The sequence below is a fragment of the Euleptes europaea genome, chromosome 15, assembly GCF_029931775.1.
Source record: "Euleptes europaea isolate rEulEur1 chromosome 15, rEulEur1.hap1, whole genome shotgun sequence".
Classification (NCBI taxonomy): Eukaryota; Metazoa; Chordata; class Lepidosauria; order Squamata; family Sphaerodactylidae; genus Euleptes; species Euleptes europaea.
The window spans coordinates 58688413-58703322 of NC_079326.1; the positions used below are offsets into that span (position 1 = coordinate 58688413).

The following is a 14910-nucleotide window of genomic DNA, read 5'->3' on the forward strand; positions in this document are numbered from 1 at the left end:
TGGCTCTTGTGGCCCTTTCTTACTTGCCCAGGGAAATGCCGATCAACACTTTGGAGTCAGGAAGCAATTTTCCTCCAGGCAAGATTGGCCAGGGATCCTGGAGGGGTTTTTGTTGCCACCTTCTCGGCATGGAGAAGGGGTCACTGGGTGTGTGGGGGGAGGTAGTCATGAATTTCCTGCATTATGCAGGGGAGTTGGATTAGATGGCCCCGGTGGTCCCTTACAATTCTACGATTCTACAACTACATATGAGGAATTCCACCTGCTCACTTGCAGTACAGATTATTCATGCTGATTTGGGGGAAATTCAAAAAGTCTGAGAAACAATGAATGACTGGTTAGAACAGATAAAATCTGTGGGCCTTGTGTTTGACATTCATTAGGAAGAATTTTCTAACAGAGCAGTTCCTCAGTGGAACAGGCTTCCTCAGGAGGTGGTGAGCTCTCCTTCCCTGGAGGTTTTTAAGAGTATGACCATCTGTCAGAAATGCTGATTCTGTGACCTTAGGGAGATGATGAGAAGAAAGGCATCTGGGCCATCTTCTGGTCACTGTGTGTGTGTGTGTGGGGGGAGGTAGTTGTGAGTTTCCTGCATTGTGCAGGGGGTTGGACTAGATGACCCTGGTGGTCCCTTCCAACTCTAAGCCCACACAAATTCAGATGAAAACAGAGTTTTTAGAGAAAGATTCTGGCCATGACCCATGAACAGCAGCTGGATGAAGGGCCAGGATCTCCAGTCCATTTGATGTTGACAAAGTCTTAGGGAATTTTTTACCCCAGCAATGCCAAGCCATGTTACAAAATGGACTTTATAATGACAAGTTTTTCATCCAATTTACTAAGTGAAAGAGAAAAAAAGTTGTCATTATAGAATGAATTTTTTTAGCCATTTTTAGGACATGAATCACGGTGACTACATATCTGCTACTTACATCCATGAATTCCACATTGGCTTTTGGACCGGTGGTCTCATTCAGGATTTTAATTGCCACAGGAATCTTCACGCTCTCTCCTTCAGGAACCCAAACACCCTAAAATCGTGGAAAAAATGGAGAGTAACCCAAATAGTTATTATCTATGAAACAATGCTAGGAAAAGTTAAGGGCAGCAGGAAAAGAGGAAGACCCAACAAGAGATGGATTGACTCAATAAAGGAAGCCACAGCCTTCAGTTTGCAAGATCTGAACAAGGCTGTCAAAGATTTTGGAGGACTTTCATTCATAGGGTCACTATGAGTCGGAAGCGACTTGACGGCACTTAACACACTTAACACATGAAACAATGTCTTAAACAGTAACATACCATACCACACTTGTGGCCGTCACTGCGAGCACTGGCAGTGAATGACACAATTTAATTGCTTGTTGAGTAAGGAAGGACTGCCTTTTGTCCATCTTGAATCTTTTGCTCATAATCTTCATTGCATGCCCCCGAGTTCTAGTCCTATGGGAGAAGACGTACCTTGTACACCGTTCCAAAGGCCCCAGATCCAAGGATCTTCACACGCTTGAGCTCCGTTTCCTTCAGGATCCGAAGCTGTGCCTGGTTAGGTGCGGTGCCGCTTGGGGTCAAGGGTTCGACCAGCTGCAAAACAACATGGATGGTTACTGTATAGCGGGGGGAGGAAGCTGGAGTGGAAAATGGCAGACCCTACAAAGGCTACTTTCAAAGATTTGTTGATAGATCACAATGGGTAGCTGTGTTAGTCTGTCACTAGCAGTAGGAAAGAGTAGGAGGCCAGTAGCGTCTTAAAGACTAACAAAATTTCTGGCAGGGTAGGAGCTTTCATGAGTCGCAGTTCATAACCTGCCAGAAATTTTGTTAGTCTTTAAGCTGCTACTGGACTCCTACTCTTTCCTACTGCTAAAGATTTGTTGGTTAGCTAAAATCAAACTCCCATTGTAACACTAAACATTTGTGAAATCACCGACTACTGCTACAGCCCGTCTCTCTCTTGTGCTCTCCTCTGGATCTTAACTGCTTTGTATTTCACCTACTATAGGCATGATCTAGGCACAGTTAAACAAATTAAGCCTCATTAAGTTTGATGAATGCAAGTAAAGAACGTGCTTCAGTTTCCTACTGAAGTTGAGGGGACTGATACATTTTTTACTTTAGCTAGATGATAGTAAACAATTCGTCTGAAATAAGATTACAACACGTTTAAAATTCATTTCCTGGCATGAGAAAGGTGGAACTTCAGCAAACAACTTCAAAAGCTTGTGCAGTGATACCCTTCAATCTTCCAAGCTGTACTCTTCTAGAAGCCCCTCTAGTACCTCCAGGTACTAGCTGGAAATCTCCTGCTATTGCAACTGATCTCCAGCCGATAGAAATCAGTTCACCTGGAGAAAATAGCTGCTTTGGAAATTGGACTCTATGGCACTGAAGCCCCTCCCCAAACCCCGCCCTCCTCAGGCTCTGCCCCAAAAACCTCCCACCAGTGGTGAAGAAGGACCTGGCAACCCTAATCTTAGGGGCAAAAAAGATTTTTATTACAAGATCTAGATCTGAGTCCAGCAGCACCTTCGACGCCAACAAGATTTTTGGGGTATGAGCTGTTGAGAGACAAAACTCCCTTCGTCACATACTTTGACTGTTGAAAGCTTATACCCTGAAAATCCTGTTGGTCTATAATGTGCTTCTGGACTCAAATCTACTTGTTCTACTGCTGACCAACATGGCCTGCCCTCTGAAACTCATTACAATACGTTATTCTGAAATCTAGGATTTAAGGGTTTTAGTTGTTTGTGCCTGTTTTTATTCAGAGCGGCACAATCCATTGAGAAACAGGCCCCGTCTTTTCCAAAGAGGCTATTAATTGAAATGCAGGTGAGCTGCAGGCAAGATTAATCTGACGCTGAACACAAAGTGAAAGGGAAGGCCTGGAGAAATTAAGGGCTCTACAACCACTCTTTGAATCTCAGCATACATGGCAGGGGGGCACCTTTTAATCACGTTCTTGGATACACAAAATCCAGGGGTTTTGTAGGGATTCAAGGACATGGATACCAGGATCATTGGTTCACTCAGGGTTGCCAGGTCCCTTTTCGCTACCGGTGGGAGATTTTTGGGACAGAGTCTGAGGAGGGCGGGGTTTGAGGAGGGACTTCAATATCATAGAGTCCAATTGCCAAAGCAGCCATTTTTATCCAGGTGAACTGATCTGTATCGGCTGGAGATCAGTTGTAATAGCAGGAGATCTCCAGCTAGTACCTGGCAGTTGGCAACCCTAGGTTCACAACAACATTGAATTAACTATCTCATATGACTTTCCTAACATACTGGCCATTTTTGCATGGTAATTAGCAGAGCATTCCAGGCTGAATTGCCCCGCATATTTTTAAAAATTTTGCACGCTGAACTGTTATTCCGGAAGTGACTGCGAAGCCAGGGCATTCCTTCTTGGCATTACTAAAGAGCCCAGTTAACCCAACCTTTGGAGTTTGACGCGAAGAATATCCCTCAAGGAACCATGCAAAACAACAGAGGTGCGTTAGCTATGCATATGCTAATTACTATGCAAACAGGAACAAAGGAGCAGGCAAGTGGGGGGAGTGGAACTTCTCCTTTTGCGTTGGGACCGTGAAAAGGCATTTTTAAAGTCACATTTTAAAAAAGAGCTTTGAGCAAGCGTCAAAATTGACCATTCAAAAATGGCCACTGTCTTTTACTCCTAACATACAAAACATGTACAACAGCATTTTAAACTATGTTGGTTTAATGATGTAACGCTGAACTCCTCTTCCACCCAAGGACTACTCAAAAATCTTATGTATGTGCCAGTGACAAGCTCTTATATTATCTGATGAAAGGAGCTTTGCCTCTCGAAAGCTCATACTTTGAAAATCTTGTTGGCCTCTAAGGTCTGACTGGACTCGAATCTATTAACACGGCTCACCCGGATTAATGTTAAGCACATGCCAAAGTGCAGGTAAGAGGACGGCCGTGCAGATTCGGAGATGCTTCGCTCAGAATGTTTTAACAAATCTTGCTGGTTCCATTGGGGTCTTATGAACTCATCCAATAAACAGCTATTTGCCAATCCATGCAACCACAAGTGCGCGAGCCATGCTCCTTGTTTCCAGTGGGGCACCGGTCGAGGAGAAGGTGGGGCACAGGAGAATGGACACAACCTCAGGATCCAGGTGCTTTTCACCTGGGCGATGAATGTGTGGAGAGGACGACTTTTCACGCATGCAATGCTGGATCTGAACCCAGCCCGCCGTGTTTTCTAGGTCCTATTGCTACTGAGACTTCCCATGAACTTCTTGAGGGCAGGGGAAATTCGGCACCTTCTCCTCCTTCTTTCTCAAGTGCCCTGGGAAGGCACACCACAACACACACTCACCAGCTATCACACGAGGATGAATCTATCACCTGGGGGCTTTTCATAGAATCATGGAGTTGGAAGGGACCACCAGGGTCATCTAGTCCAATCCCCTGCGCAATGCAGGAAACTCACAACTACCTCCCCCCCACACCCCCAGTGACCTCTACTCCATGCCCAGAAGATGGCCAAGATGCCCTCCCTCTCATTATCTGCCTAAGGCCAAAGAGTCCGCATTGCTGACAGATGGCAGTCTAGCCTCTGCTTAAAAACTTCCAGGGAAGGAGCACTCACCACCTCCCGAGGAAGCCTGTTCCACTGAGGAACCACTCTAACCGTTAGAAAGTTCTTCCTAATGATTAGTCAGAAACTCTTTTGATTTAATTACAACCTGTTGGTTCTGGTCCGACCTTCTGGGGGCAACAGAAAACAACTCTGCACCCTCCTCTACATGACAGCCCTTCAAGTCCTTGAAGATGGTTCTCATATCACCCCTCAGTTTTTATCACCTCAGCTTTTCTACCTTGCCGTGAGTTTCTCCAGAGGGCCAGAATGGCACAACCTGAAAGAGACTTCTCAGCATTGCCAGAGAGTGGGCACAATGAGTGCCAGCCTGCCACTTCCTATTGCTTGAAATGGATCCCTCTATTTAACAAAAATGATGGAGGGGTGCTTTGATAGTGGAGACACTTTTTCTGTTGAAGATGATAATGGTGCTCAAATGGCAATGCGCGAGGGGAGGGTGTGCAGCTCAGTGGAAGAGCCTCTGCTCTGATTGCAGAAGGTTCCAGGTCTAATTCAGCATTAAAAAGGTAAAGGTGGTCCCCTGTGCCAGCACCGGGTCATTACTGACCCACGGGATGATGTCACATCCCAACGTTTACTAGGCAGACTATATTTACGGGTGGTTGGCCATTGCCTTCTCCGGTTGTCTACACTTTACCTCCAGCAAGCCGGGTACTCATTTTACCGACCTTAGAAGGATGGAAGGCTGAGCCGGCTACCTGAAACCAACTTCTGTCACATTAGGCAGCTTCATATATGTTCATGATACACTCAGTCTCAAAAAGTAGGGAGTGGAGCTGTAAACCAAACAAAGGATTTCCAGCATTTTGTAATTAACCGTGGACAATAATAATGATGTTATGGTGTAATACCCTCTGTTGTCAACTGCAACCCAACAAAGTGAGACAGCAGAGTTCTCGGTCAGAGCATCATTCGATAACGTATTTATTTGTTACACTCATCTCCTGATTAGAAACATGCACTGCTCTGGGCCGGGGATTTTACATATAACAGAAATGAGAAAAGGAGTCTAAACGCTGACAAATAGCTTGTCCTCTCTCAGGATAAGAAAAAATAATTAAAGGCTCAAATTGGGTTGGAAACTGCTGCAGTGTTTCCAAGCGTCTGTTTGCAGGGCGGAGTGCACCGTGCGCGTGGCCATTCGAGCGCCATTATCATGCCTCTGTGAACATTGTGGACTACTTAATTAGTTGAATAGACTACGCTGTGCAGGCAAAAATTATTGGGAGCTGGGAATTACTTTATTAATCTAGAACAAAAACAAATAGCAAAGAGCAAAGCCACAAGACATCAGCCTGACACAATAATTTCTGCACTCTGCTTCCCTTAATTAACTTTCCAGTGCCCAGATGTATGCTGACCATTCCCTATATAAGCAAGGAGGGGATCTAGGATACAGATTGTGTTTTATGGGTTCTAACCAACCCGCATTATTAACCATTAGTAAGTTTGCAGATCACGCCATCCCAAAGGCAGATAAAAACAGGCTGACTATATATATATTAAAAACAGCTAGTTCAATATGTAAATCAAACTCAAATTGTGTTTCTATCTGTTCCTCCCTATCCTAGGCTCCAAAAGCCGCTCTGAGCAAAGAAGTCAAGCTAGCTTTGCCAGCCTCCAAGTGAAGTGCCTGGTTGTCATATATAGTCCAATGATAGACAACAAGGAGGAGGTTAAAAGCAAGAGTTCTTTATTTAGCTAAACACAGACCTGGGGTGAAATAACCAAAGATAAGATGCAGGGTTATTCACCAGAGAACAAAGGAAGCTCAGTATCATTTATGCATTCGGATGGGGCAGGCCTATAGCTGCTGACAAGCAGATTGATACACAAAAGCACCAATACTCATTAGGTGTCTACTTCACATTAATTAGCATAGCCTACAGATATTGTCCGAAGGCGTCTCTAAGCAAGTGCTAGGTCTTGTGATCTAGGAAGTAGAAAACACATTCCTGAGGTTTGAGGTAATTCAGAGCTCTCTACTGGTGAAAGGCCATACCAAGCAAGCAATGTAATCTGTTGGCCTCTTATAGTTGTGGATGCCAACGTTCCCAAAGCTTCCATATGTGTGCGTATGAATACATAATGTTCTATACCAGCCCTTATATCTGGGCATTACACAAGTGGGGGCCTGGAGTTCTCCAAGGATTAGGGGAGGGGCCATGGCTCAGTGGCAGAGCCTCTGCTTGGCATGCAGAAGGTCCTAGGTTCAATCCCCACCATCTCCAGTTAAAGGGACCAGGCAAGTAGGTTTATGTGAAAGGCTCTGCCTGAGACCCTGGAGAGCTGCTACCAGTCTGAGCAGACAATACTGACTTTGATGGACCAAGGGTCTGATTCAGTAGAAGGCAGGTTCATGTGTTCATGTGTACAGCTGATCTCCAGACAACAGAGATCAGTTCCCCTGGAGAAAATGGCTGCTCTGGAGGGTGGACTCTGCGGCATTGTGCCCTGTTGAGGCCCCTCCCCTTGCCAAACCCTGCCCTCTCCAGGCCCCTCCCTCAAATCTCCAGGAATTCCCCAACCTGGAGTTGACAACCCTGGATGTAACTCTCGCACTAGCAGTTTCCCTCCTATCTTTACAGGGTCCTGAAAAGAAAAGCTTGTGAGGAAGGAATCCTTATTAACAGCTTGGGTTTAAGCAAGACACTTTGCAGTATTAACAGAATAGGGTTGCCAACCTGGCCCTTTAAGAGATCCCTCCAACAGACCTTTCCATAGGGTTGCCAACCTCCAGGTACTAGCTGGAGATCTCCTGCTATTACAACCGATCTCCAGCTGATAGAAATCAGTTCCCCTGGAGAAAATGGCTGCTTTGGCAATTGGACTCTATGGCACTGAAGTCCCTCTCCTCCCCAAACCCTGCCTTTCTCAGGCTCTGCCCCAAAAACCTCCCGCCGCTGGCAAAGAGGTACCTGGTAACCCTATCTTTCCACCAGGGGCAAAGTTCCCCACCAGAAAGCTCTATGGACAAGAGAAGACAATGAAGAGCAGGTGGATTCCGCTTTAGTTTGTACAGAGGAGTTGCCAATATGGCCACCAGTTGACCCTTCTGAGTAGGGTTGCCAACTGCCAGGTAGTAGCAGGAGATCTCCTGATAATTCAACTGATCTCCAGCCGATAGAGATCAGATCACCTGGAGAAAAATGGCAGCTTTGGCAATTGAACTCAATGGCACTGACGCCCCTCCCCTTCCAAACCCCGCCCTCTTCAGGCTCCGCCCCAAAAATCTCCCGCCAGTGGCGAAGAGGGACCTGGCAACCCAACTTCTGAGGTTAGGAAGTTGATTGAAACATTGAGGACAGGGAAGGCTCCAGGTATTGATTTAATTCCAGCTGATTTAATGAAAAAAATTAGAAGGGTGGGTCTCACTTTTGACGTCCTTGTTTATGGCTATTGATAGAACAGGGGAAATTCCTAGTGATTGGGGGGTTGCTATCATTACCCCTATATATAAGAATGGTAATAGAGAGGAGCCTGCAAATTATAGACCAATTCGTTTATTAAGTACCATGAATAAGTTGTATGCTGGACACTGGAAATTTAGGGACCGGCTTGAACAAGAGAAGCAACCCCAGAAGCAACATTTTCTGAGATTCCTCCGCAGTGGGGTCACGGAAAGACATTTTTGAAAACGACACGTGACTTGGCCACCTCAGGTTCACAGCGTTCAACCTGAAGTGAAAGCAATTATTATATAAAGCCCTGGGAAGGGAAGCACACTATCTTAGAGCTGCAGGAGGCCTTTCAGGGTCTGATCTGGGACACCCGACTTTCACTGAGCCTCCCCCATCACACAGCCAGTCAGGCAGAAAGGTTTCTTTGCGAGGAAGATCTCGGCCTGACAAGAACAGAGACCTGAGCTTTAATTGCGTCCACGCGTGGATTTTCCAGCCGGAGGAGCACGTCCCTCCTCCCGTGAATGAATATCCAACTTATCTGTCTTCTTGGGATCAGGTTCATGATGGCAGGTGAATCTCGCTCTGGCGACGAGCTGTTCATTTTTTTGCGAATTATTCTGTTGCTGTCAGCACGGGAGCTGCAGGTTGCTGAACCTTCCTGGGAAACCTGTTTCTAATTGATGGGCCTCAAAGGGCCTCGAGCCCTCTTGAAATTTTGCTCCCCCCCCCCCCAATTAGTGCCGAGCTTCTCTGGACATTTTATCCGAGGAAAGCAGAATTTGCGGCTTAAAAAAAAAGTATGCTGTCTCTCGATCCCGAGTACCTTAAGTGTATCTGGGATTAAGCAATTTAGAAACTCTTTCCTCTAAGGGCTTTGTGTTCTTTGCAGCTTTTATTTGGGGCGGCTTGTAATGATGGGCTGCAGGTAGGGTTGCCAAGTTCCAAGAACTAGCTGGAGATCTCTTGTTATTACAAATAATCTCCAGGTGACAGAGATCAGTCTCCCTGGATAAAATGGCCGCTTTGGCAATTGGACTCTATGGCATTGAAGTCCCTCCCCAAACCCTGCCTTCCTCAGACTCCACCCCCAAACCCTCCCGCTGGTTGTGAAGAGGGACCTGGCAACCCTAGCTGCAGGCCCATCTCAAAATCTTCGGTATGGGCTGAGCATTGTGAAGTGGAGGCAGCCTAGCCAAATGTCAACAGGACAACAAAAGCTCTAAATACACAAGGGATGACTGCCCTTTGTTCCCAACCTTCCCCTTCTGTCCCCGGGGATGCACTCTGCTCTGGGTTCTACTTAGCCTTCCTCTAGGGCTGCTAGCCTCCAGGTGGGGCCTGGAGATCTCCCGGAATTAAAACTGATCCCCAGACGACAGAGATCAGTCCCCCTGGAGACAATGGCGGCTCTGGAGGGTTAGGGCTCTGTGTCCTGCTGAAGCCCCCTCCCCTTCTCAAACCCCACCTGCCCCAGGCTCTGCCCACAAATCTCCAGGAATTCCCCATCCTGGAAATGGCCACCCTACCTTCCTTCCATCAGAAAAAAGACAGAAATTTATCCAAGGGAATGAAACCAGTGGCAAAACACAAAGCAGCCCAACAAAATTTGAGTCCAGCAGTACCTTAAAGCAACAAGAGATGGACTGACTCAGTAAAGGAAGCCACAGCCCTCAATTTGCAAGATCTGAGCAAGGCTGTCAAAGACAGGACATTTTGGAGGACTTTCATTCATAGGGTCGCCGTGAGTCGGAAGCGACTTGACTGCACTTAACACACACACACAGTACCTTAAAGGCCAACAAAATTTTCCATGGTGCAGACTTTTGTGAGCAAAAGCTGACTTTGTCAGATAACCTTTTGATGTGACCTTTGACTCACAAAAGCCCCCACGCTGGAAAATCGTGTTGGTCTTGAAGTTGTTGCTGGACTCCAATTTTGTTGGACTAACACATCCACCCAACTAATAACTACTGCATAGAAGTAGCATCCACAGTACATGGGAGGGCACTGAAACTGCCACATCTATGGCATGCACCATGAATCATGTGTCAGGTTTTTTGTTTTTGTTTTTTGCTGCCAAGCAGGGGCTGCCCAGGAAGCAGCGATTCTGCAAATCTGAGAATCCGGGGGCGAGAGCTACCAGGTTATTTCTGTCTCTGTGCTTGTTGCCACTCCACGGCATCCAAGTGCTGCCACAGACTTTCAAGCTGCCTCTCTTTGGTCAGTACGCAAGGATCCTGACACCTCCTCTGATGGATCTATGGGAGCAATCCTAAACAGGTCTACTCATAAGTGAGTCCTATGTTATTCAGTTGGGCTTATTTATTTATTTATTTTGGGGATTTCTAGCCCGCCCGCCCTGGCCAAAGCCGGCTCAGGGAGGGTTACATCATTTAAAATTTATACCAGCAATATTAAAACTTATTCCAATAAAAACCCAATTAAAAAAAACAGAATCCTAAGATGGCGCAACAATCCAATCATACTGGCCAAGCAAACAGGCAGGCAACCTTGCAGGTCGATCCTGTGTGCACATAGTAAGGGGGGTAGGGAGGCCAGCAGTGTAATATCCGTGGCTGCCCTCAACTGTAAGCCTGGAGGAAAAGCTCTGTCTTACAGATAGGGTTGCCAGGTCCCTCTTTGCCATCGGTGGGAGATTTTTGGGGCGGAGCCTGAGGAGAGTGGGGTTTGAGGAGGGGCTTCAATGCCATAGAGTCCAGTTGCCAAAGCAGCCATTTTCTCCAGGGGAACTGATCTCTATCGGCTGAAGATCAGTTGTAATAGCAGGACATCTCCAGCTATTACCTGGAGGCTGGCAACTCTACTTACAGGCCCTGTGGAACTCCTTAAGGTCCCGCAGGACCCTGGCGTCATCAGACAGAGCATTCCACCAGGCTGGAGCCAGGGCCGAAAAAGCCCTGGCTCTCGTCGAGGACAGCCGCACACTCTTAGGGCCGAGGACCACCAGTAAATCATTAGCAGATGATCGTAATGCTCTTCGGGAGGTATACCAGGAGGATGGTCCCGAAAATATGAAGGTCCCAGACTTACTCCCAGGAAAGCATCCTCAGGATTGCGGCTCATGCATTCTACCTATTTGGTTGCCTTCGAGCCACAACACTGCAAAAGGTTTCCCAGTGCAAGGCCAACTTGAGCTGACACTGTTTGCCCACTCTGCGCCGCAGCCTGGAGTTCAAAAACAGAAGGGTGGACTCCTGTCCTGAATCTAATGAATTGCTGCTGCTTGGCAAATAGGACCAGGCAAAGTGGAACCCCGTTCTCTGTGGAGGAATTCAGACAGGGAGGGTTTTTATCCTCAGCCCTCCTATATGCATGGGAGAATGAAAACAATCCAAGCAATGAGAGACAGAATGGCTTTCCAAAGCGTCAGGCATTTCTCTGCAGAAAGAAGGAACTCCTCTTTACCTCAGTCTCCAGGAACCGTCGCAAGGCCCTCTTTTTCTTGATGGTCTTGCGTCTCACGTAAACCGCAAAGGTCAGGCCTAAAATGACGATGATGAAGAGTCCGCCAATCACTCCAGCAGCAATCAGGGGGGTCCTATAAATCGAAAGCCGACAGCAACGGTGAGTGGAAGGAAGAAGGTTGCGCTTATGCTCAACATTAATCGTGGGGCACACTTACGGGAAACGGTGACGTTAGTACAGTCACATTGTAAATAACGTGGAACACAATTATGGTTGTGACGACATTTCGAGCGATTACGTCTGTTCTGAATTTGTTTAAATCGTAGGCGTTCATGCACAGGTGAGAGAGGAGAGGAAGGGTCAGCGTGGACAGAAAGGCAGACAAACAGTGTTTGCTCTGAGGAGAAGTGAAACATTTAATGGGGAAAGGAAGGTGATGAAGCACATGCTGCTCTCCGAGAAGCCCCGGCTATGTGCCATCTTGTACAACGACTCGCTGCTGAGTGACCTGACTATGAGAAGAGTGTGTCACCAGAGCCACAAATTCACTTAGGACTGTGGCCCTGCTTCCATGCAAGGAAAGAAAAAAACCACAATTTGCATCTTCATGCCATCTACTCTGAGAGTGGTTATCTCCGCAAGTCGGCTGCTGGCTTATAAGAACCAACCAACAGAAAGGAGGCTCAGATCAAACTTTGATAGAATTAAGCCAAAACCAAACTAGTGATATGTTTGAAATCCCCTCTCCTCCAGGACTATTACCTTGACTTAAGGAGACCCCGGCAAGGACCTTTCGAGGCAAGTGAGAAGCAGAGGTGGTCTGCCATAGCCTCCCTCAGCAAAGTCTAACTTGGTGGTCTCCCTTCCCAGTAGCAACCCTGCTTAGTTTCCAAGATCTGACAACATCGAGCTACAGCATGCTCCCTTCCCTTCCCCAGGACAATTATTCATGTTCAAATACATGCAATACATATTTCATAGAACAGAATCATAGAGTTGGAAGGGGCCATACAGCCATCTAGTTCAACCTCCTGCTCAATGCATATATTTCATTCTCCCAAACTTTCTACTGAAATTTCTAAGGGAGCTCATCCTTCTACACGGAAGCCTGGTCCTTGAAACCAAAACACAGCCCAAGAGACTAGTGGAGAAGCTCAGCTTATCCATTCTGTGGGACGCAGTAAGGGAAACCAGGCGGTACCACTGTGCAACATGCCTTCAGGCGCCAGCCTAGATCTCTAGGGCTTTGTGCAGTCTCCTCAGGCCCCCACCCCTGGATGGTTCTGGGACACATCTGACTAAGGAAACTCAAGTGTGGTGCAATACCTCTTGGCACTGCAGCCACAGGAGGAAAGCTCTGCTAGACTACTGTAGTTTGCCACTGGGTCCATTTATCATGGTCAGAAGAACCAGAGATACGAAGGTTTTTCGCAGAGATCTTCTGACGCTACAAAAAATGTGGGTGGTGGTGAAAAGTGCCATCAAGTCAAGAAAAGAGCAAGAGTCCAGTAGCACCTTAAAGACTTCGTATCTGAAGAAGTGAGCTGTGGCTCACGAAAGCTCATACCCTGCCAGAAAATATTTGTGTTAGTCTTTAAGGTGCTACTGGACTCTTGCCCTTTTCTACTACAGTTCTCTTTATTTCTGTCCTCTGCCTTACCAGTGATGTACAATTTCCAGAGCTCCATCAGGCCCTGGCCAAGCACGGCTATTTTCAAAGGGGGATATTTTTGTTGCATCTATGCCCCAGGCCTATGCCCTGTGTTGGCACAACCCGAGATCTTTTGGATTTTGTGCAAATTAACTTAATTAGCCTCTGGATGTTCGTTGCATTTAGCATTTCCAACACCTCATATCTATTGCCACTAACGTCACTAGAAATAGCTGCTACTGATTTCAGTTTAACAGTGCAGAAAATCTTTTTTTTTTTTTTTTGGCTTTTCAAAGTAATTGCTGTTTATCTCTGCAAATGATAGATGTTACCAGTTGACCCATAACATTTATTCCTCCCAATGCCAGGAGTGTTTCATGTCTTAGGATGCTGGGGGGGGGGGGAATCTGCACGGGACGAGTTAATTAACACAGTCCTTCCCTGGGTGCATCATTTTAATGACGGTGGTTGACCTCAGTCCCCGTGCATCTGTCCAGGTCACCCAGACACTGGAGCATCTGTGAACACCAATGCTCATAAACTCATTATTGCGACGCTGCACGCGCTATAAAAGTTAAGAGCAAAGAACAGCAACTTTTTGCCAACAAGGGGAAAATAAGACAATTAACTCCCTACCCAGGTCAAGTCTTACTATTCACACCGATCACACTTGAGGGGGTCTCTAGCACCAGGTGGTCTACTGCTGAAGAAGAGCTGAATGGGAGACCGCTTGGTGGCTCTTGTTGTTATTACAGTAATCACAATAATAATTTTTACTCGTTTAACAGGGCAAGTTGCCAGTTGAATACTTAAAAGGGGAGGGGCTGTGGCTCAGTTTGTAGAGCATTTGCTTGGCATGCAGAAGGTCCCAGGTTCAATCCCCAGCATCTCCAGTTAAAGGGACTAGGCAAGTAGGTGATGTGAAAGACCTCTGCCTGAGACCCTGGAGAGTCATAGAGAGGGGCCATGGCTCAGTGGTAGAGCATCTGCTTGGCATGCAGAAGGTCCCAGGTTCAATCCCTGGCATCTTCAGCTAAAGGGACTAGGCAAGTAGGTGATGTGAAATACCCTTTTCTGCCTGAGACCCTGGAGAGTCATGGAGAGGGGCCATGGCTCAGTGGCAGAGCATCTGCTTGGCATGCAGAAGGTCCCAGGTTCAATCCCCAGCATCTCCAGTTAAAGGGACTAGGCAAGTAGGTGATGTGAAAGACCTCCGTCTGAGACCCTGAAGAGCCGCTGCCGGTCTGAGTAGACAATACTGACCAGGGGTCTGATTCAGTATAAGGCAGCTTCACGTGCTTATGTGTTTCAGTAGACCAGTTCTGACTCATTTGCTGGCAAGGGGATGAGGTATTCACCTAGGAGAAGGGAATAATTCATTTCCATGTACGCAATATATTTTCCTTCTCAGTAAATGCAACTACTTACTCCTGCATACCCTGAAATTGAGATGAAAGTCGGATGCGGCCATTACAAGATGCATGAGGCTGCTCAACAGGGGACAGGTACTGCCTGCCCAGCCCTTCCAAAGCATCAAATGTCTCCTGCCCCTCTGGAGTGGCCACAGTCAGGCCTGGGAGCCCAGTTACTCCCGCAGACTATTACTAAGTGCTTTTATGGATGTGGAAGAGAGACAAAATTCTGGTCTGTGAAGGAAAGCTGGGGAAGGAACATCTGTTCTCTTGGCTGCAATATTAAAACAGGCAATAGAGTACAAGAGTAAAGTGACCTTTGAGGCCTAGCTGCCACAGGATTGATTGCCAGTAGGGTGGCCAGCCTCCAGGTTGTGGCTG

At 46.9% G+C, this 14910-nt stretch overlaps 1 protein-coding gene across 1 annotated transcript in view; it reads right to left on the reverse strand.

The window, feature by feature from the left end:
- ERBB4 (erb-b2 receptor tyrosine kinase 4) overlaps nucleotides 1–14910 on the reverse strand; it is a 428412-nt gene that overhangs the window by 132949 nt on the left and 280553 nt on the right. Inside the window, exons 17-19 of the mRNA XM_056861238.1 lie at nucleotides 11467–11599; nucleotides 1462–1584; nucleotides 933–1031 (exon numbers count right to left, since the gene is read on the reverse strand). Coding sequence (XP_056717216.1) covers nucleotides 933–1031; nucleotides 1462–1584; nucleotides 11467–11599 — 355 coding nt within the window. The remainder of the gene's footprint in view (nucleotides 1–932; nucleotides 1032–1461; nucleotides 1585–11466; nucleotides 11600–14910) is intronic.